The 25,434-nt window shown below is 40.5% G+C and overlaps 1 protein-coding gene across 2 annotated transcripts in view; it reads left to right on the top strand.

The window, feature by feature from the left end:
• The first annotated feature begins 24,105 nt into the window (after positions 1-24,105).
• The window catches only part of GCC2 (GRIP and coiled-coil domain containing 2), a 66,351-nt gene continuing 65,022 nt past the window's right edge, over positions 24,106-25,434 (top strand). The window contains exons 1-2 of one of the 2 annotated variants that reach the window (XM_064572675.1): positions 24,106-24,253; positions 24,635-24,691. In XM_064572675.1, coding sequence (XP_064428745.1) covers positions 24,248-24,253; positions 24,635-24,691 — 63 coding nt within the window. In that variant the 5' untranslated portion in view covers positions 24,106-24,247. The remainder of the gene's footprint in view (positions 24,254-24,634; positions 24,692-25,434) is intronic. The other variant, XM_045885303.3, reaches the window with a different exon arrangement.

Here is a 25,434-nt window from a genome sequence, read left to right on the forward strand (position 1 = left end):
AAGGGGGTGGTACAACTCCGCCCAGGTAAAGACACCTGAGAATCAGTGCAGCAGACCCCTCCCCCAGAAGGACAGCTGGAACAGCAGGCAAATACCACGTTTATGGAGCACCCAGAACTGCAAAATTCCAGCACTAAAGGAAAATAGTACATAGAATTTGAGTTTTTTTCTCATGATTCTTTTATCTTTCATTTTAAAATTTTCCTTTTCTTCTTTTTTCCACATAAAGTATCATGTCTTCTGTGAAGAGTGGGAGTTTGACTTCTTCTTTGCCAATTTGAATGCCTTTTATTTTTGTTGTCTGATTGCTGAGGACTTCTAGTACAACATAGGACTTCTAGTACTATGCTGAACAACACTGGTGAGAGTGGACATCCCTGTGGTGTTCCTGACCTTAGGGGAAAAGCTCTGTTTTTCCCGATTGAGAATGATATTCACTGTGGGCTTTTCATAGATGGCTTTTATGATATTTAGGTATGTTCCCTCTATCCCTATACTGTGGAGAGTCTTAATCAAGAAAGGCTGTTGTATTTTGTCAAATACTTTTTCTGCTTCAATTGAGAGGATGATATGATTCTTGTCCTTTCTTTTATTAATGTGATATGATCAATCACATTGACTGATTTGCAAATGTTGAACCACCCTAGCAGTCCAGGAATAAATCCCACTTAGTCATGGTGAATAACCCTTTTAAGGTACTATTGGATCTTGAGTATTTTAGCATCCATGTTCATCAGGGATATTGGTCTGTAATTCTCCTTTCTTCTGAATTGCCTAATTTGTTGGCATATAGTTGCTCATAATATGTTCTTAAAATTGTATTTCCTTGGTGTTGGTCATGATCTCTCCTCTCTCACTCACGATTTTATTTATTTGGGTCCTTTCTCTTTTCTTTTTGATAAGTCTGGCCAGGGGTTTATCAATCTTATTAATTCTTTCAAAGAACGAGCTTCTGGTTTCGTTGATCTGATCTACTGTGTTTTTGGTTTCTAATTCATTGATCTCTGCTCTGATCTTAATTATTTCTCTTCTAATGCATGGCTTAGGCATTGTTTGTTGCTTTTTCTCTAGTTCTTTAAGGTGTAAAGTTAGTTGTTAAATTCGGGATTTTTCTATTTGAGTGAGGCTTGGATGGCTATGTATTTCCCCCTTAGGACCGCCTTTGCAGTATCCCATAGTTTTGAACAGTTGTGTTTTCATTTTCATTTGTTTCCATGAATTTTTAAAATTCTTTAATTTCCTGGTTGACCCATTCATTCTTTAGTAGGATGCTCTTTAACCTCCAAGTGTTTGAGTTCCTTCCAAATTTCCTCTTGTGATTGAGTTCAAGTTTCAAAGCATTGTGGTCTGAAAATATGCGGGGAATGATCCCAATCTTTTGGTATTGGTTAAGACCTGATTTGTGACCTAGTATGTGACCTATTCTGGAGAATGTTCCATGTGCACTAGAGAAAAGAATGTGTATTCTGTTGCTTTAGGATGGAATGCTCTGTATATATCTGTGAAGTCCATCTGGTCCAGTGTGTTATCCACAGCCCTTGTTTCCTTGTTGATCTTCTGCTTACATGATCTGTCCATTACTGTGAGTGGGGTGTTGAAGTCCCCTACTATCATTAAATTATTATCTATGTGTTTCTTTGGTTATTAATTGGTTGATATAATTGGCTGCTCCCAAATTAGGGGCATAAATATTTATACTTGTTAGTACTTGTTGGATATACCTTTTAATTATGATATAGTGTCCTTCCTCATCTCTCATTACAGTCTTTCATTTAAAATCTAATTTGTCTGATATGAGGATTGCTACCCCAACTTTCTTTTGAGGTCCATTAGCATGATAAATGGTTCTCGACCCCCTCAAGTCTGGAGGTGTCTTTAGGTCTAAAGTGAGTCTGTTGTAGACAGCATATGGATGGGTTTGTTTTTTTATCCAATCTGATACCCTGTGTCTTTTGATTGGAGCATGTAGCCCATTTACATTCAGAGTAACTATTGAAAGATACGAATTTAGTGCCATTGTATTACCTGTGAAGGACCTGTTTCTGTAGATTGTCTGTTTCTGTTAATCTTAGATTCTCTCCTTGCTTACAGGATCCCCTTTAATATTTCTTGCAGGGCTGGCTTGATGGTCACATATTCTTTCAGTTTCTGTTTGTCTTGGAAGATTTTTATCTCTCCTTCCATTCTGAATGACAGCCTTGCTTGATAAAGTATTCTTGGCTATATGTTTTTCTCATTTAGTGCCCTGAATGTATCATGCCATCCCTTTCTGGCCTGCCAGGTCTCTGTGGATAGGTCTGATGTAAGTCTAATGTTCCTACCTCTGTAGGTTAGGAACCCCTTGTCTTGAGCTGCTTTCAGGATTTTCTCTTTATCTCTGAAATTTGTAAGCTTCACTATTATATATCAGGGTATTGATCTATTTTTATTGATTTTGGGGGGCATCCTCTCTACTTCTTAGACATCAATGCCTGTTTCCTTCCCCAGACCAGGGAAGTTCTCAGCTATGATTTGCTCAAATACACCTTCTGCCCCCCCTTCACCCTCAGGCACCCCAATAATTATTTACTAGTTTAGTTTTGTTCTTCACGCTATTAACAAAAATCTGATAATTTTTAGTTACCCACTCAAGTTTATAAATGTGAAGCATCTCTAGTTAGTGTACTAACATCACTGCATCCTTATCTTGAGATCAGAGCCCTTGCCATGGTAAATGGACAGAAAAGTAAAGCCAAGAGAGTGCCTCTCATGCTTCTTGGGGAACTTGCTTTCATAAGGCAAATCTCTGTGCCCATTTTGGTGACTAGAAACTAAACTGTCTCTGGCTCCAAAGTTCAGACATTCCAAGGAAGATGCACCCTCCCCACCCCGACCCCCTGCCATTTATGAAAAACAAGGCTGTCTTCAGCTATAGTTTAGAGGGGGACACTCTCTGGGCCTCACTCAGCTCCAGCAATCTTGGAATTAATAATCCTACCATCTGCCCACAGCCTATTCTTAACGACTCCTTCCTCCTCCCAAGGTTCTTTAGAGAAAACTCAACTTTTCAATATTCCTCCCCCACTCTATTGTTTTTGGTATCATTGCTTTTACCAAAAATCCAATCCCTCCCTTTATATCTTCCAGAAATCCCTCTTTGTTCCTCTTTTACCAATAGAATGTGCATGGTTTCCAGTGCTGCTCCAGACCCTACTGTTAAACCATGCAAAATTTGGAAAGGAGTAGAGGTGTGAACTGAGTCAGTCAGCTATGTTGAATCAGATAGCTGTTCATCATTTAAACACACTAAAGTCTCTCTTTGTTTAAAAAACACTTAGATTTGACTTTTAAAATAGTTGATTGCATGCACCTTCTCTAAATCTCTCTTCCACTCCCTTCTCATGACAAGTGCAGTCAGGCTTCTGTCCCCAGCAGTCCATCAAAAGTGTTATTGTCAACGTCACCTGGGGACCTCTTGCCATTAAATCCAATGGATACTTTTAAGTCTGTATCTCCTGATTTCTCTGCAGCATTTAACAGTGTAACCATCATCACTTTCTTGAAATGCTCTCATCCCTCAGCTTCTCTAATAACAAACATTCCAGATTTCTCCTCCTACCTTTCCTATAGTGCTTTCTCATCTGCTCTCTTCCTCTTCCTCAGTGATTCTAAACTCTCTCCTCTTTTTTTTTCCCCCACTCACTCGCTGGGTTATCTCACCCACTTAATTCTCTCTAATACTGATGTCACCTTGGATATGTATATTTAGGCTGAATCTTATTCTTGAGCACATCAGACTACCATTGGATATCCCATTGGCACCTCAAGTTCAACTCACACAAAACTAAGCTTACCACCTTCCTCCACTAAATCTACTTTTTTCTGGTTTCTTATTTCATCAAATAGCTCACCATGCTCCCAACTGCCAAGGCCAGACACTCACATATCATCCCAAACTTCTTCCTTCATTCCCCATATCACTAACATATTTGCCACCTTGATATTTCTTAAATTCTCCTGCTTCCTTCCATCCCCAACAATGGACATTGCTGACATTGCTGGTTCCATACCCAGCCACTATACCAATTCAGGTATCCACCCCTTTACCATGTAGCCCATGTGCCTCAGGGGAAATTGATCTCAACTCCTGCTCCAGTAGCTAGCCTGACTGGCTAAATATAATCCCATTCCCCTGGGCAGTGATTAGTTTAGGAATTGGCATGGAATATACTTTGGCCAAGAAAAGCCATGCAGAGGTTTGCAGAGAATTTTGATTTGCAGGAAATTTCTCACTTGTCTCAGAATGCTTCAAGAATTTATCGTCTCACTTCCTTTGGAAATTTCATGTGTAGGATATGAGGTTTGAACCTGCTGCAGCAATTTTACTGCCACACCCTAAGAATAAAGTAATTAAAGAAAAGCAAGATCAATAAATTCATTTCTTGGGTCATCTCCATGACTACGCCAATGATACAGATATAGAGAACTCTGTTCTAGAAAATAATATTCCTCTATAAGAGTACAAAACCAGCAACATTTGTAAGTAATACAATGCCATCTAAACAAGTCAGTTCAATTTAAGAACAAACTCCCACCAAGGGAAATTCAACTAGTCAGGAGAGACAAACTGAGGAGAGACAAAAGTTATAACTGAATTGCTCTAAACTTACTGGACAATCAAATCAACTGTTTTTCGGTATGTATCTTGTCCAGGCGAATAAATGGTGTTTATTTTATAATATAATTTATAATCAAAAGCAGAACAAAAACGACTTGCATTTCTTTTCTTATGATCAAACAGACCTCTACTCTGTATAAGTAGGTCAAGGACCATCAATATGTACCTATGATTTACATAAATAAACAATAGCATCTTTATGTAAAGAATGTGGTGGCTTGTGTAGAACAACAAAAACCTGAATAACAGGTTCTTGTGGGAGCCAGGTGTCCAGGGATTGACAAAAGAATAATTTAGTATAGATTTTAGTTTAGATTAGGACAAAATCCTGGACCAAAAGATGAAAACACGGTTTGGGTACTTGGACAAGCACCCCAGAAGCAGAGGAGACTGAATTTGGGAACTGATGATCAAAAAGTCTCTGTTTCAATTCTGTGTATCAATTCTATGTAGTTAGCAGGCATAGAGTTTTAACCAGTAGACTGGAATCATCATTGGTTCTAGAACTGTATTCATTACTGAATTTAGTAGACTATATTCAGCCTGTGCTGATACAGTCACACAAATGGAAGAAATGAAGTACAGAATGAATAAGGCAAGGGACCTATCGCCTTTTATAACACATTACATGCTACATTTGATTCCTCCTTCATAGTGTTGGACTAAAATGTATACATACAAGTTTTCAAACAAAAGACTCCCCAAATGTTCTGAAGGCAATGAAGGAAGTGAACTAGCTTGCAACCACCTAGAAGACAGCTATTCACACTGAAGGACACTATCATTTCTTAAAATTCCAACCATCCCATCCCTCTTCCCCCAAAAAAGCTTGCACTGTTTATACCATTTTGTTTTTAACCATTAGTCCAGTTCTTCAGAAATGCTTTTTTCTTTTCGCCCAAATTTTAAAATCATACACAATGTCTAAATACCACACACAATTTTAGATAGGAAGATGTCACAATAATTACCAAAGTCTCTTCTTAGGATTAGATAAAGTACACTTAATGGACAAATATTTGAGAATCAACTATGTGCATTACACAGTGTGAGGCCATCCCAGGTATGAAGAAACATTAAACAAGACAGACATGGTAGGGATCTTCATGGGTGCAAGTGGGAAGGTTCTTGATCTTATTAGGAATCATAATTACAAATGAAACCAATATATTTTAAAAGTATATAGGACCTAACATGGATGCAGTTTGTTTTATACTAAAGTTATACATGTAGAATCAGGACAATAAGTTTTCCTACCTTTTAATAAAGACAAGCTGTGATAAAGCAGACCGATAACATTTTAAAAGTTTGAATCCCTTGCTCCTAACAGAAGTTCCAAACTAATAAAAGTTGAAATGCTTGCTTTTTTCCTTTATTTTGAGCCTGTGCACATGAATGTACTTAATCTTAGCTCAAAGATCCCTAAAATACTGGATATGGAACTTTTGCTTTCCTAGGCCACACCAACCTGGGGAAGAGCAATCAAGGAAAAGGGGTGATGATTCAGATAATAACTGAACTAACTTTGTCTCTGAACGACTTTATTACTCCATAGCTTTGAGCAACTTATTTAATCTTCTCTGATCCCGTGTCCTCATCTGTGAAATAGGAACAATAACCTTAAAGAGTATAGGCCTTGAAACACTGAAGTATTTAGGACAGAAATGATCATATCTATAATTTGCTCTAAAATATTACCCAAAAAAAGTCATGTGTAGGTAAATGGAGAAAAACAGATGAAACAAGACCAGTCATGAGCTGATAATTGTTGAAGCTGGGTGATGGGGGTACCTGAACATTCCACTATTTTCAAGGCTCAAATTTACTGGAAGCAGAAGACCTTGCCTCCTACTTGACTGAAATCAAACTATAAATGCTCTCGACCTATTTTCCGGTAGGAGTCAGGATATCCCACCATACTTGAGACTTACATACCCAACTGCCCTCGTGACCTCTCCCTTTGGATTTCAATGGCACCTACAAATATCCTACACAATTACTGATGTTTCTGGATGGTTTCTATTTTCCCTACTTTTTCTTGAGAGAAGAGACGATATTTCATTTATCTTTGGATCATCCAATAGTATATAGCACACAATTAGTCAACTAATTAACAAAATTCCTGATCTTCCCACAATCCTGCTCTTCCCACAATCTTTGCCAGTTCAGTAAATGAAAGTATCATCCTTCTGTATGGAACCATCCTGTATGGTTCCATGGGTGTTTGCTTTCCTGCACTACCCACCTCTGCATGCCTATGTGCTGAGCAGGTTCTCACCACAAAGGGGTTGTGGAGAACCCCTAGGGCACAAAGTGAGAAGTACAACAGCACAGGCCTGGCAACGTGCCATCAGGCTGTACCTGTGCAGAGGTGGTTGAAGCCTGCATGACACCAGTGTCTGTTAGACTGAAGTTAGACTGAGGTAGAAAGGATCTGAATGCCATATGTCAAGAACTGAGGATTTGTGATTTTACCCTACTCACAAGCTTACTAAGTAAGCCTGCCACAGTTTTATGGATGCTGATAGAAGACACTAGACTCCTAGGTCAGAGTCCAAGGACTTTTTAAATTCACAACAATAGCAATAGCCAGAGTATCAGTGTTTCTCTAAACCCCCGACTCTCATAGGGCAGTATAAAGACAAATTCCTAGCCATGGGCTGTAATACCAGTGAGGACCTGAGCTTAAAAAGCCTCAATTCTTTATAACAGTTAGTAAACATGCCTGACATCTTCTTCAGAAAGAGACACTATATCTTTTAAAAGCTGTTCACTATAGGGGTGCCTGGCTGGGACTCTTTTAAAAGGGAGGTTGACAACCCATAAAACTACCTGAAACTAGTTTTCTGAAAGATAAAGGGCCTGAAAGGGACTGAAAAATAAAGGTCCAGAAAAGTAAGTCATATAGAAGCAAAGATACAAATGAATGTGGCTTCACTTAATAAAACATAAAATTTCCATGCCTTTAGCCCTGGAATGAGATTCTCCAAAAACCAAAAAGAAACTGACCAACAGCCCCAATTCTCTACCCTGGGTCCCCCTTTTCCCATGAGGATCTCTCATTCTGCTTCCCACTGCCACAACTAAAATGCTCCAGGGACTTGCCCCTTCCCTTCATAGTCTGGTTCAACTGCTTGCCAAAAATTCCTCCTTTGCTTCTCCTGATTATAGCTGAGACAAGCCTTGTTTTAAAAAGACTACAAAGGGTTAAGGAAAAATCTCAAAGTTAAAAAAGGAGAAAACCCTAAGGAAAACACATGAAGCATAGAAGGCAGGTCAGTTTGCACAGATTACAGTGTGTTCCTAACACAGTCAGTTAACTCTGAAGGTCACAAATTATGGCCCAATCCCTGCTCCTGGAAGTAGCAACATTCTAGGCCCAAATATTATTACAATATTGTCAGAGGCCCTCAGCTTCTCAATATCCACAGGGTAGGCAATCTCATTTCTATAGTGATGGCTGATTCCTTTCCCCAGTTAAGCCATGACTGGTTCACCTGGCTGGCTCAGTCAGTAGAGTGTGCTATTTTTTTTAAATCTTTAAGATTTTATTTTGGGGGCACCTGGGTGGCTCAGTTGGTTAAGCGTCTGCCTTCAGCTCAGGTCATGATCTCAGGGTCCTGGGATTGAGCCCTGCCTAGGGCTCCCTGCTCAGCGGGGAACCTGCTTCTCCCTCTCCCTCCAAAAAAAAACTTTAATAAAAGATTTCATTTTTAAGTAATCTCTACACCCAACATAGGTCATGAACCTACCACCCGAGACCAAGAGTCACATACTCTAGAGAGGAGAGAGAAATAGACAGAGCACAAGGGATCATTAAGGCAGTGAGGGACACCTGGGTGGCTCAGTTGGTTAAGCATCTGCCTTCAGCTCAGGTCATGATCCCAGGATCCTGGGATTGAGTCCCACATCGGGGTCCCTGCTCCGTGGGGAGCCTGCTTCTCTCGCTGCCTCTGCCTCTCTCTCTCTCTCTCTCTCTCTGTCTCTCATGAATAAATAAATAAAAATCTTAAAAAAAAAAAAAAAAGGCAGTGAAACTGTTCTGTATGACACTGTAATGGTAGATGAATTTCATTATACACATGTAAAAATTCATTGAATGTACAACACAAAGAGTGAAGCTTAATATAAACTATGGTCTTTAGTTAATAATAATGTATCAATATCAGTTCATCAATGGTAACAAACGTACCCCAGTAATGCCAGATGTTAATAGGATAGATGATGGTAGAGATTCCAGTCTGGGTCTAAAGGCCTGGGAACCAGGAGTGCGGGGCCAGGAGATCAGTGCCGCGCTCAAGCAGTCAGGCAGGAAGGGTTGAAATCTTCTTTCCTAAACCTTGTTACTCTATTCAGGCCCTCAACAGATTGGAAGATGTCTACCCACATCAGGGAGGGCAAAGTGCTTTACTCAGTCCACCAATTCAAATGGTGATTTCATTTGGAAACATCCTCACAGACACAGTCAGAAACAACTTTTAGCCAAGTATCTGGGCATCCCATGATCTAATCAAGTTGACACATAAAATTAACTATTGCACTGAGTATGCCTTTTTTTAAGAGTCCTGACTTTCAAAACTATGTTAATGTTTCACATGGATGGGAAATTAAAAATGTAATAGAAACAAATTACTCTAACCGTATCTCAAATGAATAACAAAACCACACTGATGAAGTGACCCAAGGAACTTCTGAACATAATATTTTGTCTATGTACCCTCAAACAAAAGAAGCAAATTTTAAAGTCTATATAGTAGGTTTATTTCTCACAGTAGTATGGGTTAGAAATTCTGAAACCATGTTATCTTAATTCTATTCTTTCCACAGATGAGGAGACACTCATTGGCTCAGGTCATGTGAGATACGGTTAGAGTAATTTGCTCATGACTGGTGTCCTTATAAAAGGGGGAAATTTGGCTGCAAAGACATACATAGAGGGAAGACAATGTGAAAAGACAAAGGGAGAAGCTGCCCATCTACAAGTCAAGGAAAAAGGCCCGGATACATCCTTCCCTCATGGCCCTCTGAAGAAACTAACCTTGTAAACACCTTAATTTTGGATTTCTAGCTTCCAGAACTGTGAGGCAATAAAGCAGCCCAAGTGTCCATCCACAGATGGACAAAGATGTGGTATATATGGGGTGCCTGGATGGCTCAGATGGTTAAGCATCTGCCTTCAGCTCAGATCATGATCCCAGGGTCCTGAGATTGAGCCCCGTAGTGGGCTCCATGCTCAGCGGGGAGCCTGCTTCTTCCCCTCCTTCTCCTGTTCCCCCTGCTTGTGCTCTCTCACTCTGTCAAATAAATAAAATCTTTCAAAAAAAAAAAAAGATGTGACACACACACACACACACACACACACACAGTAATATTACTCAGCCATAAAAAAGAAATGAAATCTTACCATTTGCAACAACTTGGATGGGTCTAGAGAGTATAATGTGAAGTGAAATAAGCCAGTCAGAGAAAGACAACAAATATCATGTGATGTCACTTACATGTGGAATTTAAGAAACAAAACAAATGATCAAAAAAAAAAAGAGACAAAAACAGACTCTTAACTATAGAGAACAGATGGTTACCAGAAGGGAGGTGGGAGGATGGGTGAAATAGAGGATGGGAAGTAAGAGTACACTTATTATGATGAGCACTGAGTAATGGCTGAATCACTATATTGTACACTTGAAACTAATACAACACTGCACATTAATTATACTGGAATTTTAAAAATAAATAATTTTTTTCTAATTAAAAAAAAAGAACCCTCAGTTATGGTCCCGATTCTGCCACCAGCCATTTTATGGCCTTTGAACAATACCTTAAACTCAGGCCTTGGTTTCCTATGCCCATTTATAAATAAGTATGCAAGATTCATACTTACTATAACAAATACGGCTGAGGTTCTAATAAGCCAAGAACTAATTTCTTGAACTAAAACTTGCTAATGTATTAACAAAAAAAGATCAGATGTCACTCAGAACCCTAATAACAGGTGTATTGTAATGAGGCCCTTCTGGAAATAATGCCCCACCTTTGTCATCTAAACCACATAAGAAGGAAATGGTGGCACCATGGCAATTGGTGAAGAAGATCTATTTACTTAGGTAGGGCCTTTCAATACCCTCAAATTATATTATGTGACTAGTGTTGATTGAGACAAAGCAGTTTCCAACTAGCATTCAATGTGCCCAGTAACATACCACGTATTATTGACAAACATGAAGACAATGCCCCTATTTTCTATTTCTATTATATGTTCAAGGTGATTTTTATTTTCTTTTTGAGATTTTCCTGTATTTTCCAGATGTTCACTAATGAACCTGAGTAACCTGTACAACTGGAAAGAAACATATCATTAAACTGGTCATAGTCTCATTATGCTAATATATGTCTTAAATACATGAACTCATCAGCCCAAAGAATGTAAAATATAAAAGATAATCTTTCTAAAATCTAAATATGTCTTTACTATGGAGTTAAGAATATCTGGAAACCCAGGGGCAGAGCAAGATGGCAGAGGAGTAGGAGACCTGGATTTCATCTGGTCTCAGGAATTTAGCTGGATAGGGATCAAACCATTCTGAACACCTACAAACTCAACAGGAGATCAAAGAAAAGAATAGCAACAACTCTCTGAACACAAAAGCGACCACTTTCTGGAAGGTAGAACATGTGGAGAAGTGAATCCGAGGTGATATTCAGGAGGATATACAGCTGGGGCTCCTTCTGCCACTTCTGGCAACTGATAGAGCAGCAGAGCACAAAATCAGAACTTTTAGAAGTCTGCTCCGCTGAGGACGTCGCTCCAGTGGCTAAGCGGGGGATGGAACCCTCGTGGGACAGTGTGGTCTCAGGACCCTCGGGGTCACAGAAAGAATGGGGGGGCCTGAGTGCAGCAGAGCTCCCAGGTATCAGAGCGGGAAAGCTGGCTGCAAAGACAGACCGAGGTGCGGGCTCTGAGCTCGGGGTTGCCATAAACCGTGATCCACGGCACAGTCAGGCCACTGCTCCTCCAGCAGGGACCCACAAGCGGCAGATCCGGGGAGACTCCCCTTCCTCCCCCAGGAGGAGCAGCACGGGAGTGCACCGCAGGGATCTGCTGGGTTTGGAGACTCCACACCGAGTCGGAAGCCAGAGATAGAAACGCTCGGTCACAGGCCAGGTGAGTACAGAGTGCCGCCGGAGACTGGGAAGACGGGAGTGATTGACTGCTTTTCTCTGGGGGCTCACTCAGGAGCGGGGCCCCGAGTTCTCAGCTCCTCCGGGGCAGAGATTGGGAGGCCACCATTTTCACTCTCAGCCTCCAAACCTGTACGGAAAGCTTGCAGGGATCAAAAGCTCCCGAGAGCAAACCCGAGCAGATTACTTAGCCCGGACCGGCAAGAGCAGGGCAATTCCAACTCCAGCAAAGACATTTGGGAACCACGGCAACAGGCCGATCCCGCAGAAGATCAGCGAGAACAGCCAGCCAAGACCAAGTTTACCAATCAATGAGAATGGCAGAACTCCAGTGCTAGGGGAATAATGCACATAGAATCCATGGCTTTTTTACCATGATTCTTTAGTCTTTCAAAGTTAATTTTTTTTAACTGTCTTCTTTTTCTTTTTTTAATTTTTCTTTTGCCCTTTTTCAACCAACATCTTATCAATCCCTTTTTTAAAAAACATTTTTATTTTTCATTTTTAGAGTCATATTCTATCCCTTCATAGTAGTTACCCTTATTTTTGGCATATATATATAAGTTGTTCTCTCTTTAAAATTTTGAGATACAGTTTCTTCTAACAGATCAAAATATACCCTAAATCTCTACTGTATGGTTTTGTTCCACTCTCCTGCCTGATCACAATCTCTCCCTTTTTTTTTTTAAATCCTCTTTTCTTTTTTCAAACAACTTATCAATTCCTTTTATAAAATTTTTTATAATTTTCATCTTTACATTCATATTCCATCCCTTCATCATATCAACCCTTATTTTTGTACATATATGTTTTTCTTTCATTAAAATTTTGGGAGGCACTTTCTTCTAACAGACCAAAATACACCCAAAATCTAGTCTGTGGCACGGATCTATGAACCAGCCTGATCATATTTGATCACATTCTGTTTTTTTTGTTTTGTTTTGTTTTTCTTTGTTTTTATCTTTTTCTTTTTCTTTTTTTTCTTTTTCTTTTTCTTTTTTCTTTCTTTCCCTTTCTTTTCCCCAGTTTCAGGTCTCTTCTGATTTGTTTAGAGTATATATTCTGGGGACATTGTTACCCTGTTAGCATTTGTTCTCTCACTAATCTACTCTCCTCTGGACAAAATGGAAAAAAATCACCTCAACAAAAAGAACAAGAGGTAGTACCTACTGCCAGAGACCTACTCAATACAGACATTAGTACGCTGTAGGATCTAGAGTTGAGAATGATCACTTTAAGATACTAGCTAGGCTTGAAAAAAGCATGGAAGTTATTAGAGAAACCCTTTCTGGAGAAATAAAAGAACTAAATTTAACCAAGTCAAAATAAAAAAGGCTATTAATGAGGTGCAATCAAAAATGGGGGCGCTAACTGCTAGGATAAATGAGGCAGAAGAGAGAATCAGTGATATAGAAGACCAAAGGATGGAAAATAAAGAAGCTGAGAAAAAGAGAGATAAACAACTACTGAATCACAAGGGCAGAATTCGAGGGATAAGTGATACCTTGAGATGAAACAACATTAGAATAATTGGGATCCCAGAAAAAGAAGAAAGAGAGAGAGGGGCAGAAGGTATATTGGAGGAAATTATAGCAGAGAAGTTCTGTAATTTGGGGAAGGAAACAGGCATGAAAATCCAGGAGGCACAGAGAACCCCTCTCAAAATCAACAAAAATGGTCAACACCCCGACATCTAATAGTAAAACTTATGAGTCTCAGAGACAAAGAGAAAATCCTGAAAGCAGCTCGGGAGAAGAGATCTGTAACCTACAATGGTAGAAACATTAGATTTGATTAGAAACATTAGAAACACAGAGACCTGGCAGGCCAGAAAGGACTGGCAGGATATATTCAGAGCACTAAATGAAAAAATATGCAGCCAAGAATACTATATCCAGCTAGGCTGTCATTGAAAATGGAAAGAGAGATAAAAAGCTTCCAGGACAAACAAAAACTAAAGGAATTTGCAAAAGGAAACCACCCCTACAAGAAATATTGAAGGGGTCCTCTAAGCAAAGAGAGAGCCTAAAAGCAACATAGACCAGAAAGGAACACAGACAATATACAGTAACAGTCACCTTACAGGCAATACAATGGCACTAAATTCCTATCTTTCAAAAGTTACCCTGAATGTAAATGGGCTAAATGCCCCAATCAAAACACACAGGCTATCAGATTGGATTAAAAAGAAAGACCCATCGATATGCTGTCTGCAAGAGACTCATTTTAGACTCAAAGACACCCCCAGATTGAAAGTGAGGGGGTGGAAAACCATTTACTACGCTAATGGACACCAAAAGAAAGCTGGGATGGCAATTCTTATATCAGACAAATCAGATTTTAAACCAAAGACTGTAATAAGAGATGATGAAGGACACTATATCCTACTTAAAGGGTCTATCCAACTAGAAGATCTAAAAATTGTAAATATCTATGCCCCTAACACAGGAGCAGCCAATTATATAAGGCAATTAATAACAAAAGCAAAGAAACACATCCACAACAATACAATAATAGTGGGGGACGTTAACACCCCCCTCGCTGAAATGGACAGATCGTCTAAGCAAAAGATCAACAAGGAAATAAAGACTTTAAATGACACACTGGACCAAATGGACATCACAAATATATTCAGAACATTCCATCCCTAAGCAACAGAATACACATTCTTCCCTAGTGGCCATGGAACATTCTCCAGAATAGATCAATCCTAGGTCACAAATCAGGTCTCAACCAGTACCAAAAGATTGGGATCATTCCCTGCATATTTTCAGACCACAATGCTTTGTAACTAGAACTCAATCACAAGAGGAAAGTCAGAAAGAATCAAATACATGGAGACGAAAGAGCATCCTACTAAAGAATGAATGGTCAACCAGGAAATTAAAGAAGAATTAAAAAAATTCATGGACACCAATGAAAATGAAAACACAACTGTTCAAAATCTTTGGGATGCAGCAAAGGCAGTCCTAAGAGGAAAGTATATAGCAATACAAGCCTTTCTCAAGAAACAAGAAAGGTCTCAAGTACACAACCTAACCCTACACCTAAAGGAGCTGGAGAAAGAACAGCAAATAAAGCCTAAACCCAGCAGGAGAAGAGAAATAATAAAGATCAGAGCAGAAATCAATGAAATAGAAACCAAAAGAACAGTAGAACAGATCAACGAATCTAGGAGCTGGTTCTTTGAAAGAATTAACAAGACTGATAAAACCCTGCCCAGACTTATCAAAAAGAAAAGAGAAAGGACCCAAATAAATAAAATCATGAATGAAAGAGGAGAGATCACAACCAACACCAAAGAAATACAAACAGTTATAAGAACATATTATGAGCAACACTTTGCCAGCAAATTAGATAACCTGGAAGAAATTGAGGCATTCCTAGAGGTGTATCAACTACCAAAACAGAACCAGGAAGAAATAGAAAACATGAACAGACCTATAACCACTAACAAAATAGAAACAGTCATCAAAATCTCCCAAAAAACAAAAGCCCAGGGCCAGAGGGCTTCCCAGGGGAATTCTACCAAACATTTCAAGAAGAATTAATAACTATTCTTCTGAAACTGTTCCAAAAAATAGAAAAGGAAGAAAAACCTCCAAACTCATTTTATGAGGCCACCATTACCTTGATCCCAAAACCAGACAAAGACCCCATCAAAAAGGAGAATTACAAACCAATATCCTTGATGAACATGGACGCAAAAAATCTCACCAAAATACTAGCTTATAGGATCCAACAGTACATTAAAAGCATTTTTCACCATGACCAAGTGGGATTTATCCCTGGGCTGCAAGGTTGGTTCAACATCTGCAAATCAATCAACGTGATACAATACATTAACAAAAGAAAGAACAAGAATCATATGATCCTCTCAATAGATGCAGAAAAAGCATTTGACAAAGTACAGCATCCTTTCTTGATCAAAACTCTTCAGAGTATAGGGATCGAGGGTACATACCTCAATATCATAAAAGCCACCTATGAAAAACCTACAGGGAATGTCATCCGCAGTGGGGAAAAAATGAGAGCTTTCCCCCTAAGGTCAGGAACGCGGCAGGGATGTCCACTATCACCATTGCTATTCAGCATAGTATTAGAAGTCCTAGCCACAGCAATCAGATAACAAAAAGAAATGAAAGGCATCCGAATCAGCAAAGAAGTCAAACTCTCACTCTTTGCAGATGATATGATACGTTATGTGGAAAACCCAAAAGACTCCACCCCAAAACTGCTAGAACTCAGACAGGAATTCAGTAAAGTGGCAGGATATAAAATCAATGCACAGAAATCAGTGGCATTCCTATATACCAAAAACAAGACAGAAGAAAGAGAAATTAAGGAGTCCATCCCATTTACAATTGCACCCAAAACCATAAAATACCTAGGAATAAATCTAACCAAAGAGGCAAAGGATTTGTACTCAGAAAACTATAAAATACTCATGAAAGAAACTGAGGAAGACACAAAGAAATGGAAAATGTTCCATGCTCATGGATTGGAAGAACAAATATTATGAAGATGTCAATGCTACCTAGAGCAATCTACACATTCAGTGCAATCCCTATCAAAATACCATCCACTTTTTTCAAAGAAATGGAACAAATAATCCTAAAATTTGTATGGAACCAGAAAAGACCCCGAATAGCCAGAGGAATGTTGAAAAAGAAAAGCAAAGCTGGCGGCATCACAATTCCGGACTTCCAGCTCTATGACAAAGCTGTCATCATCAAGACAGTATGGTACTGGCACAAAAACAGACACACGTAGATCAATGGAACAGAATAGAGAGCCCAGAAATGGACCCTCAACCCTATGGTCAACTCATCTTTGACAAAGCAGGAAAGAATGTCCAATGGAAAAAAGACAATCTCTTCAACAAATGGTGTAGGGAAAATTGGATAGCCACATGCAGAAGAATGAAACTGATCATTTCCTTACACCATGCACAAAAATAGACTCCAAATGGTTGAAAGACCTAAATGTGAGACAGGAGTCCATCAAAATCCTAAAGGAGAACACAGGCAGCAACCTCTTCGACCTCAGTTGCAGCAACTTCTTCCTGGAAACATCACCAAAGGCAAGGGAAGCAAGGGCAAAAATGAACTATTGGGACTTCATCAAGATAAAAAGCTTTTGTACAGCAAAAGAAATAGTCAATAAAACCAAAAGACAACTGACAGAATGGGAGAAGATATTTGCAAATGACATATCAGATAAAGGGCTAGTATCCAAAATCTATGAAGAACTTATCAAACTCAACACCCAAAGAACCAATGATCCAATCAAGAAATGGGCAGAAGACATGAACAGACATTTTTCCAAAGAAGACATCCAAATGGCCAACAGACACATGAAAAGGGCTCAACATCACTCGGCATCAGGGAAATCCAAATCAAAACCTCAATGAGATACCACCTCACACCACTCAGAATGGCTAAAGTTAACAAGTCAGGAAACGACAGATGTTTGCAGGATGCAGAGAAAGGGGAACCCTCCTACACTGTTGGTGGGAATGCAAGCTGGTGCAGCCACTCTGGAAAACAGTATGGAGGTTCCTCAAAAAGTTGAAAATAGAGCTACCCTACAATCCAGCAATTGCATTACTGGGTATTTACCCCAAAGATACAAATGTAGTGATCCGAAGGGGTACGTGCACCCCGATGTTTATAGCAGCAATATCCACAATAGCCAAACTATGGAAAGAGCCAAGATGTCCATCGACAGATGAATGGATAAAGAAGAGGTGGTATATATATACAATGGAATATTATGCATCCATCAAAAGGAATGAGATCTTGCCATTTGCAATGACGTGGATGGAATTGGAGGGTGTTATGCTGAGCAAAATAAGTCAGTCAGAGAAAGACATGTATCATATGACTCACTGATATGAGGAATTCTTAATCTCAGGAAACAAACTGAGGGTTGCTGGAGTGGTGGGGGGTGGGAGGGATGGGGTGACTGGGTGATAGACATTGGGGAGGGTATGTGATATGGTGCGCGCAGTGAATTGTGCAAGACTGTTGAATCACAGATCTGTACCTCTGAAACAAATAATACAATATATGTTAAAAAAAAAAAAAAAGAAGAAGAAGAAGATAGCAGGAGGGGAAGAATGAATGGGTGGAAATCGGAGGGGGAGTCGAACCATGAGAGATGATGGACTCTGAAAAACAAACTGAGGGTTCTAGAGGTGAGGGGGTTGGGGGAGATGGGTTAGCCTTGTGATGGGTATTAAAGAGGGCACGTTCTGCATGGAGCACTGGGAACACTACATCAAAAGCTAATGATGTAATGTATGGTGATTAACATAACAATAAAAAAAATTTTTAAAAATCCAGGGGGAAAGAAATCTACAAAAAAACCTTCTAAAACTAATAAGTGTGTTAGAAAGTTCATAAGATATAAGGTGTTGAGAGGCAATTCTGGGGTGCTTCACTGGCTCAGTCAGAGGAACGTGAGACTCTTGATCTTGGGGTCATGAGTTCAAGCCCCACGTTTGGTATACAGATTACTTAAAAAAAGAAAAGAAAAGAAAAGAAAGAGAGGCAATTCTGCTTGGATTTCTCACTTTTCTGTGCATCTTTCAGGCAGAGGCCCTTACAGTTTTTGATCTGGACTGTCTTTTCAAAGATCTCGTGCAGCTGGTGTTGCACAGGATTGCTGATGTCAGCAATGAGGATCTAGAGCTTTTAAAAGATCAGAAACATTAGACATTCATTTGGTTCAGCTCCAAGCAGTCACCACTCCGCTCAGAACAAAATGTAATATAAAGCCTTGTTTATTGGCATGTAGCTGCTCTTTCCCTTCTCATCCCTGCTCCCTCTCTTCCCATCCATTCCCTCTACCCAGTTGCTTTAAAAAAAAAAAAAAAAAAGACCAAGGTTTGGGCGAAGGTCCTCTTCTCTGCAAGAGGAATATATAAGTCTATATATGCTGAATATGCTAGGGAACCTCAAGAGTGAGAGACTGAAATTTTTATGGCCATCCTACCTGGACTCTTGTAAGGAGAGTGCACCCACATCAATTGATGGAGTCTGGACATGGTTCATCATGCAGGAAGGAAGCTAAAGTGACCTTACAGGAGGGGTGCTCTCAGTTGATTCAGCTACTACTGTTTCTACATCTGAATGTTATGTAGGAACTGATGGGTTGTATGCTGGTACTTCCCCATCCTACAAGCACCAGAGGGCATCATCCCAATAAGAAAGAGCCTCACATAAAAATGTGCTAGTGGGACAAACTCTTCTACCATTTGCTACCAGTGGGTGGATTAAGATTTAATGCAAATGCCTCACCCTCTCATGCCCAAAACCATTCACTATAGGGATGATGTGCATTTGGGTGGTTAGCCAGTTAGAAGCCTCAACTTCAATGGCCTTGATGGGGAGTAACACATCCCTTCTAATAGAGAAGGCTGGTAAATCCCAATAAGAGTCGGGGGCTTGATAACAAAGTTTTTTGGAACTGTGAATCAAATAAACAGATTCACAGGGCTCAATCCTCCTGAAAGTCAAGGAAAAACTGCGGTCTCTGCTTCCCTCTCCCAAAATGGAAGCCTTATTCTGCTCTTTGGAAGCTGGGGATAGTACATGCTTCATTTGGGCATTCGACTTGGTCCATTATACTGGCTAACCCATAAACCGATATCATTTGAGTGTAATGCGAAACAACAGACTTCACTGGAAGCTGCATAGCAGGCTGTGGCATGCTTGCTACCTTGGGGGCTCCATATCTCTAATAACCACTTTGAACCAAAAGTCTCTGTGACTGATGATTTTGTTAACGAGAGCTTCTGGGGAAGGGAGGCAGCCTCCATGTGGAAGTGCCTCTGGGGTTTTTGACTCAGTGCCTCCCTATCAGGGTTACCAGGTACACCCCTTCTGAAAAGCAGCTATTAGCTTGCTACAGAGCTGTGGTCAAAACTGAATGACTGACCCATGTAAGCCTTACAAATCTCTGGCCCAATATCCCATTTTTGGATGACTCAACTCAAACTCTATAACTGAAAATGTGAACAGGGCCCACAAAACCTTGCTACATTATCAAACGTAAATGATATGTTCAAGAACAGCCAGCCTGGCCCCACAGACATCCAGACTTCACAGAAAAAAAGAGGCAGCTATCTCTCTGAGGAAAGTTTTGCCATCCACTCAGTCATGTGAGCTATTTTACTGGCTCATTGGACCCTCAATTCACAGATTCCCCTAAATTCTGAGCCTGGTTTGGCTAAGCAAAAACTCAGTAGTTTTCACTGCACTGCAGCCACTGTCCAATCTCAGTGCCAGCACTGCAACACCAAAAGTGGACATGGCACCTGCACCCAGAGGAGAGAACTCAAGGTCCTTCTCAGAGCTCTGGCTAACACTGCCTGATGAACCTTGCTTTGTGCTTACTGACTCTTGGGCTTTTTCCAGTGGCCTAGATATCTGGTTTGCCACTTTGAAAACTACAGATTGGCAGACTAAAGACACCCCTTTTTGAGGTCATGAACTGTGGAAACAAATTACAGCTGCTGACCTAACTTTCTGGGGCCCTCATGTAGATGCCCACAGAAAGGGCCCATTCTCTGATGAGACTGCTCAGAATCAAGCTGCTAATTCGGCCTACACTGCTCTGGTTGCTACTATCCTCCTGCCTGCAGCCATCATCATACCAGACATGACAACACATCCACCATCACAAAAAAGGCAGAGAGGGAAGGGCTCTGTTTCTGTGGAGGCTGCCTCTGCATTCCAGACCTGTGACTCCTGCCCAAAGTTGGCCTGGCTGTCTCCTGGCGGACTGACATTTAACATCCTCACCCCACCCCCTCCCACACCTCAGCCTATTTCTTGATGATGCCTCATCACTGATGACACTTAATCAGGTTATGGTGCTGTTGTTTCAGCCCAAGCACCCAACCACAGTCATTCTGTTGTGATCCCTGAGACCACTATGTGTCACAGTGTTTGGTTTTCTGGACAATTTGCAACTTGACCATAATACACCATTTATCAAAAAAATTTATTCACAATGGGCTGACAAGGTATTCAATGGATCTTCTGTACTCCCTGCCATCTATAGGCATTTGGTATTCTTAAGCACTGAAACAGCCTCCATAAAAATCAACATGAAAAGGTTTTTGACCACTTCCCTGATATCCTGGTCTGCATACCTTACTAAGGCAGTTGGTCACTAAATATGGCTGTCCCTAGAAAAAGATCATTTCTTCTCTGCCACGTCCTGCGTAATGATCAGGATGAAATCTTGGCAGTTTCTTAAAAAATTAAGCATATGCTTACCATAGAGCCCAGCAAATCTAACTTCTAAATATGTACCCTAGAGAAATAAAAACTTGTGTTCACACAAAAACCTGTAGATGAAAGTTTATAGTAAGCCTATACATACCTAAAACTAGAAACCCAAATGTCCTGCAATCGGTGAATGGGTAAAAATTATGGTATATTCATGTAATGAATATTATTTAGCAACAAAAGGGAACAAATTATTGCTAAATGAAACAACGTGGATGAATCTCGAAGGTATTTTGCTAAGAAAAAAAGGCACCCTCAAAGGTTTCACTCTGCATGTTTCCATTAATATGACATTACGAAACAACAAAACTATAGTGATAAAGAACCAATATGGAGGTTGCCAGTGATTTGCGAGGAGTGTGTGGCTAAAGTGGAGTAGTATGAAGGAATTTGGGGGGATAGTAAAACTGTTGTGTACTTGACTAGCCCAGAGATTCATGAGTCCGTACATATATTAAAATTTGAAGAACTGTATGCCAAAAGAAAAGTCAATTTTACTGAATGTTAATTGAAAAAAATAAAATAAAAAGTGAGGAGGACTATAGTCTTCAAAAATGTCAATTTTAAATTCTTTTTTTAAATTGAGATATAACTCTCATCATATAACATATATTAGTTTTCAGGTGTACAATATAATGATTCGCTATTTGTATATATTGTGAAATGATCACCATGGTAAGTCTCATTAACATCTGTTACCATAGACAAAAACAATTCTTTTCTTGTGATGAGAACTTTTAGGACCACTCTTTTAGAAACTTTCAAATATGCAATACAGTATTATTAAACATAGTCACCATGCTGTACATTACATTCCCATGATAAATAATATAACTGGAAGTTTGCACCTTTTGACCACTTTTACCCATTTTACCCACTCCCCACCTCCTGTCTCTGGCAACCACCAATCTGTTCTCTGTTCTCTATGAGCTTGGTTGTTGGGCGGGGGGGGGGATTGATAAAATGTCAAAAATATAAAAGAATTAACCAAAATGTCAATTTTATAAAAGACCAAGAAATGTCTGTGGAAATGTTCCTGATTAAAGATGACTAAAGAGACATGACAATTAAATGCAATATGACCCTAGATCAGATCTCATACTGGAAGCAGAAAAATATAGCTAGAATCCTTTATATTAATAGAACAAATATCACTGTAATTGCAGGTCTAAGCTTACTCAAAACCTGGAAAAAATGATTGGTGAACTCAAGTTCCATTCCACTGACCCTTTCCTACATGAATTAATAGATTCAATTTAGTATTCATAGAGTGCCTGTTATATACAGGGCAACAGAAAGTCGTCTTTTCTCCAAGGGCTTCTCAAAGTCTTGAGTTTTTCTAATTCTACCTGCCAAACTATTTACTCACTCTTCTTTAATAGTTAGTTTGCTGCCATAGAAACATTAAAATGTTTGATGGCTTTTAGGAGTTAGATGCTAGGTTTTTTTTAAAGGTTGTTTGAGATTATTTTTCTAGTCCCCAAGAAAGTCACTCATTTTACAACACTGCACAATGTCCAGATTTATGGATATATTCTCAAGTCAGCTCATTATAGAGAGATAATTTGTGTTTTTCTCAAGTTGGCAAACTTTTCCTCCCAAGACATGTATAATGCTGTTACAAGTAATAGTAAATCCCAATGCTAACTGGCTCACTTAATAGAGATAATGTATAGACTCATTCATCATAGATTGACCAGCACTCCAGCTTTATTCTTCTGACTCTCTTGATTCTGCCTTTTTCCTGATAGTCAGTTTTGTCCTCAGGCTGCCTTCCTTCACAGTGGCAAATGTCTACCAACAGCAATCAGGGCTGTATGTTTCTTCAATCATATTCAAAGAAAGAGAAAACATTATCACTTAAATCAAAATATGAAACAGAAGTACCAAATGTCACTGACTGTATACCTTACATCACACACTTTCCCTGAATCAATCCCAGCCAAAGACTAGGTGCTACACACTATCAAAGAAGAACAGATGTTGGGGAGGACACTATACTGTCTACAATAATTGTTCTTTCTCTCTTAGTTATATATCTCTTTACTTAGTAATAATTAGCTACCATTTATTTATTTGATACATACTGTAGGTTGCCTCTTCACATCCTTACAGCCAGATCAAACTCCAGGGAGCTAAGTTGTATATTCCAATTACCTCAGTTAATGACCTTTGTTGTAAACATGAGGGGGAAGTAGGGATGACAGCAAACCATTTCACCAACCAATCAGAACACAACAGCAGCTTTGGCCACTGAAACAGCAAATCTAATGATTGTGCCCTCAGAAGTAAGGATCCTTGCTCTCTTCTCCGGTTTGGTGTCTTCCCCCATCTCTGTCCCGACTGCCTGAGAGAGGCCGTCTCTTTTGCTTCCTACCACATCAGCATGAGTTCTGAATCCTCTCGAGCAGAGCACCCTGGGGGACCTCCTCACAGCCTCTAGAGCAAGAAATGCTTGTTTCAGGGGAAGCGCCATCCTTGGCTCCATCAGCTTCTTAGGGAGCTCACACGGCACCCTGCTGGACAACATCTGCCTAAGAAACCCCTCGAAATCAGCTGTCTGTCTGACAGGCACTCTGAGGATTCCCCTAAAGAGCAAGGTAGCTGGCCTTTCGGGGTGCCTACCCCCCAATACAGTACATCATTTTTACAGGATTTTAAGATATGGAAAACGAGGCCCTGAGGGTTAATTTCCCCAATTCCCATAGCTAATAAATGGCAATGGCAGGATTCAAACCTATCAGGGTTTGTGTCACTCAACACCAGGGTTTGACCCACCTCAAACCAGGGTTTGAACGTGCGAAAACCTCCCACTCTCTAGGTTAGGCAGCAGCCGCAAGGCGGGAGCGGAGGGTGAGGGGGCAGCCGGCGGGCGGGGCGCGTGCGGGGACCCGCCTCCTGGAGTAGAAGCGGAAGCGGAAGCGTCACCGGGCTGTAGCTATGGAGACGCGGGGGGGTGGACCCCCCCCGCCCGAAGAAGCGCGACCTTTAACCTGCAGCCGAGGGTACGTCAGAGGCGGCCGCAGACGGAAGTGCGGAGGCGGCGGCGGCTGCTGGGCTGAGGGGTTCCCGGGCTGTGGGGCTTCGTGGCCACTGCGGGCCGGCTGCCATGGAGGTAACGCTGCCGGGGTGGCCGGACTAGGACCCGGGCCCACCACCTCCCTGCCGGGCCTTCCCGCGCCGCGGTTTGGGATACGAGGATGGGCGCCGTGTGAGGGCTTTGCAGCCTCCCTTCCGCGCCCCGCAGCCCCGCAGCCCCGCGCTGTCCTGGTCTCCCCCTTGCCCCAGACTCAGCCCCTCGCGGTTATCTGGCCCCTTTACAGCCAGACAGTATACGATTTGTCACAGCGACAGATCCCCTCCTTCCCCAATTCTTTCTCACGTAGGAGTTTCCTACGCTTGATTCCACGGAAGGGCTTTTACCTATAAAGGTTCCAGCGTTCCGTCTGGGATTAGGAAAAGAGTTCGGACACCTGGGTTTGATTTTGTTTTGCAGGATCCTGTTCAAGATGGGATGGCTTCCCCAGCCACCCCTGGGACCGGGAAATCTAAGGTGAAGAGAATACAGTACTTGACTAGCGGGTTCACTTAAGAGTGGAAGGGTGATGAATGGAGAACTTTGGCATGGGTCGGTGGGGTGGCCTGTTTAAAAGAAATCCTTCTCCAAGGGATCTCAATTTTAGTTCCCACAGTAACCAATCTGTTATTTATTCTTTTTGAAGTTTCCTGCTATGAGAAGAGTTGACTTTTTGTTTACTTCCTGCTTCTGGTTAATGCTGCTGAGAGATTCTGCAATTTTTCAAACATTAAACAAAGCAATCTAATTTACGAGGATTTATATAGTGTAGTGGAAGGAGCAGTGACATAAGTAGACCTCTCCTATGATGTAAAAAAAGAGAGTTGAATTAGGTAATATTTATGGTCCCATACAACATTTAATATTCAATGATTTTAAAAAGATGGTGGTTTATTGCTTGCATACTAAGTTTTTGGCACTTACCTGAACGCTCAGTTACTTCATTTAAGCCTCATGATAAGCTTAAATGGTAAGATAGGTACTTTTATTATCCAGATTTTACAGATGAGAAAACTGAGCCCCAAGGGTTAAGTGATTTCCCTGATTTCTTAAAAAGACTTAATGCACCCTGATTCGTCTTGTTTCTGTAATTATGCTTACATGTTTTCATGTAGCCAAAGACTTATTTCAGCCTTGAATAGAATAATTTTACAGCTCCAAGGAACTTTAAGTAGAATTAGTCCCAGTCCCCTAATTTTACAATTAAATCAAAACGCAGA

This window comes from Mirounga angustirostris, unplaced genomic scaffold, assembly GCF_029215605.1.
Source record: "Mirounga angustirostris isolate CCGP_5_RB_7025 unplaced genomic scaffold, mMirAng1.0.hap1 SCAF_10, whole genome shotgun sequence".
NCBI classification, from domain to species: Eukaryota; Metazoa; Chordata; class Mammalia; order Carnivora; family Phocidae; genus Mirounga; species Mirounga angustirostris.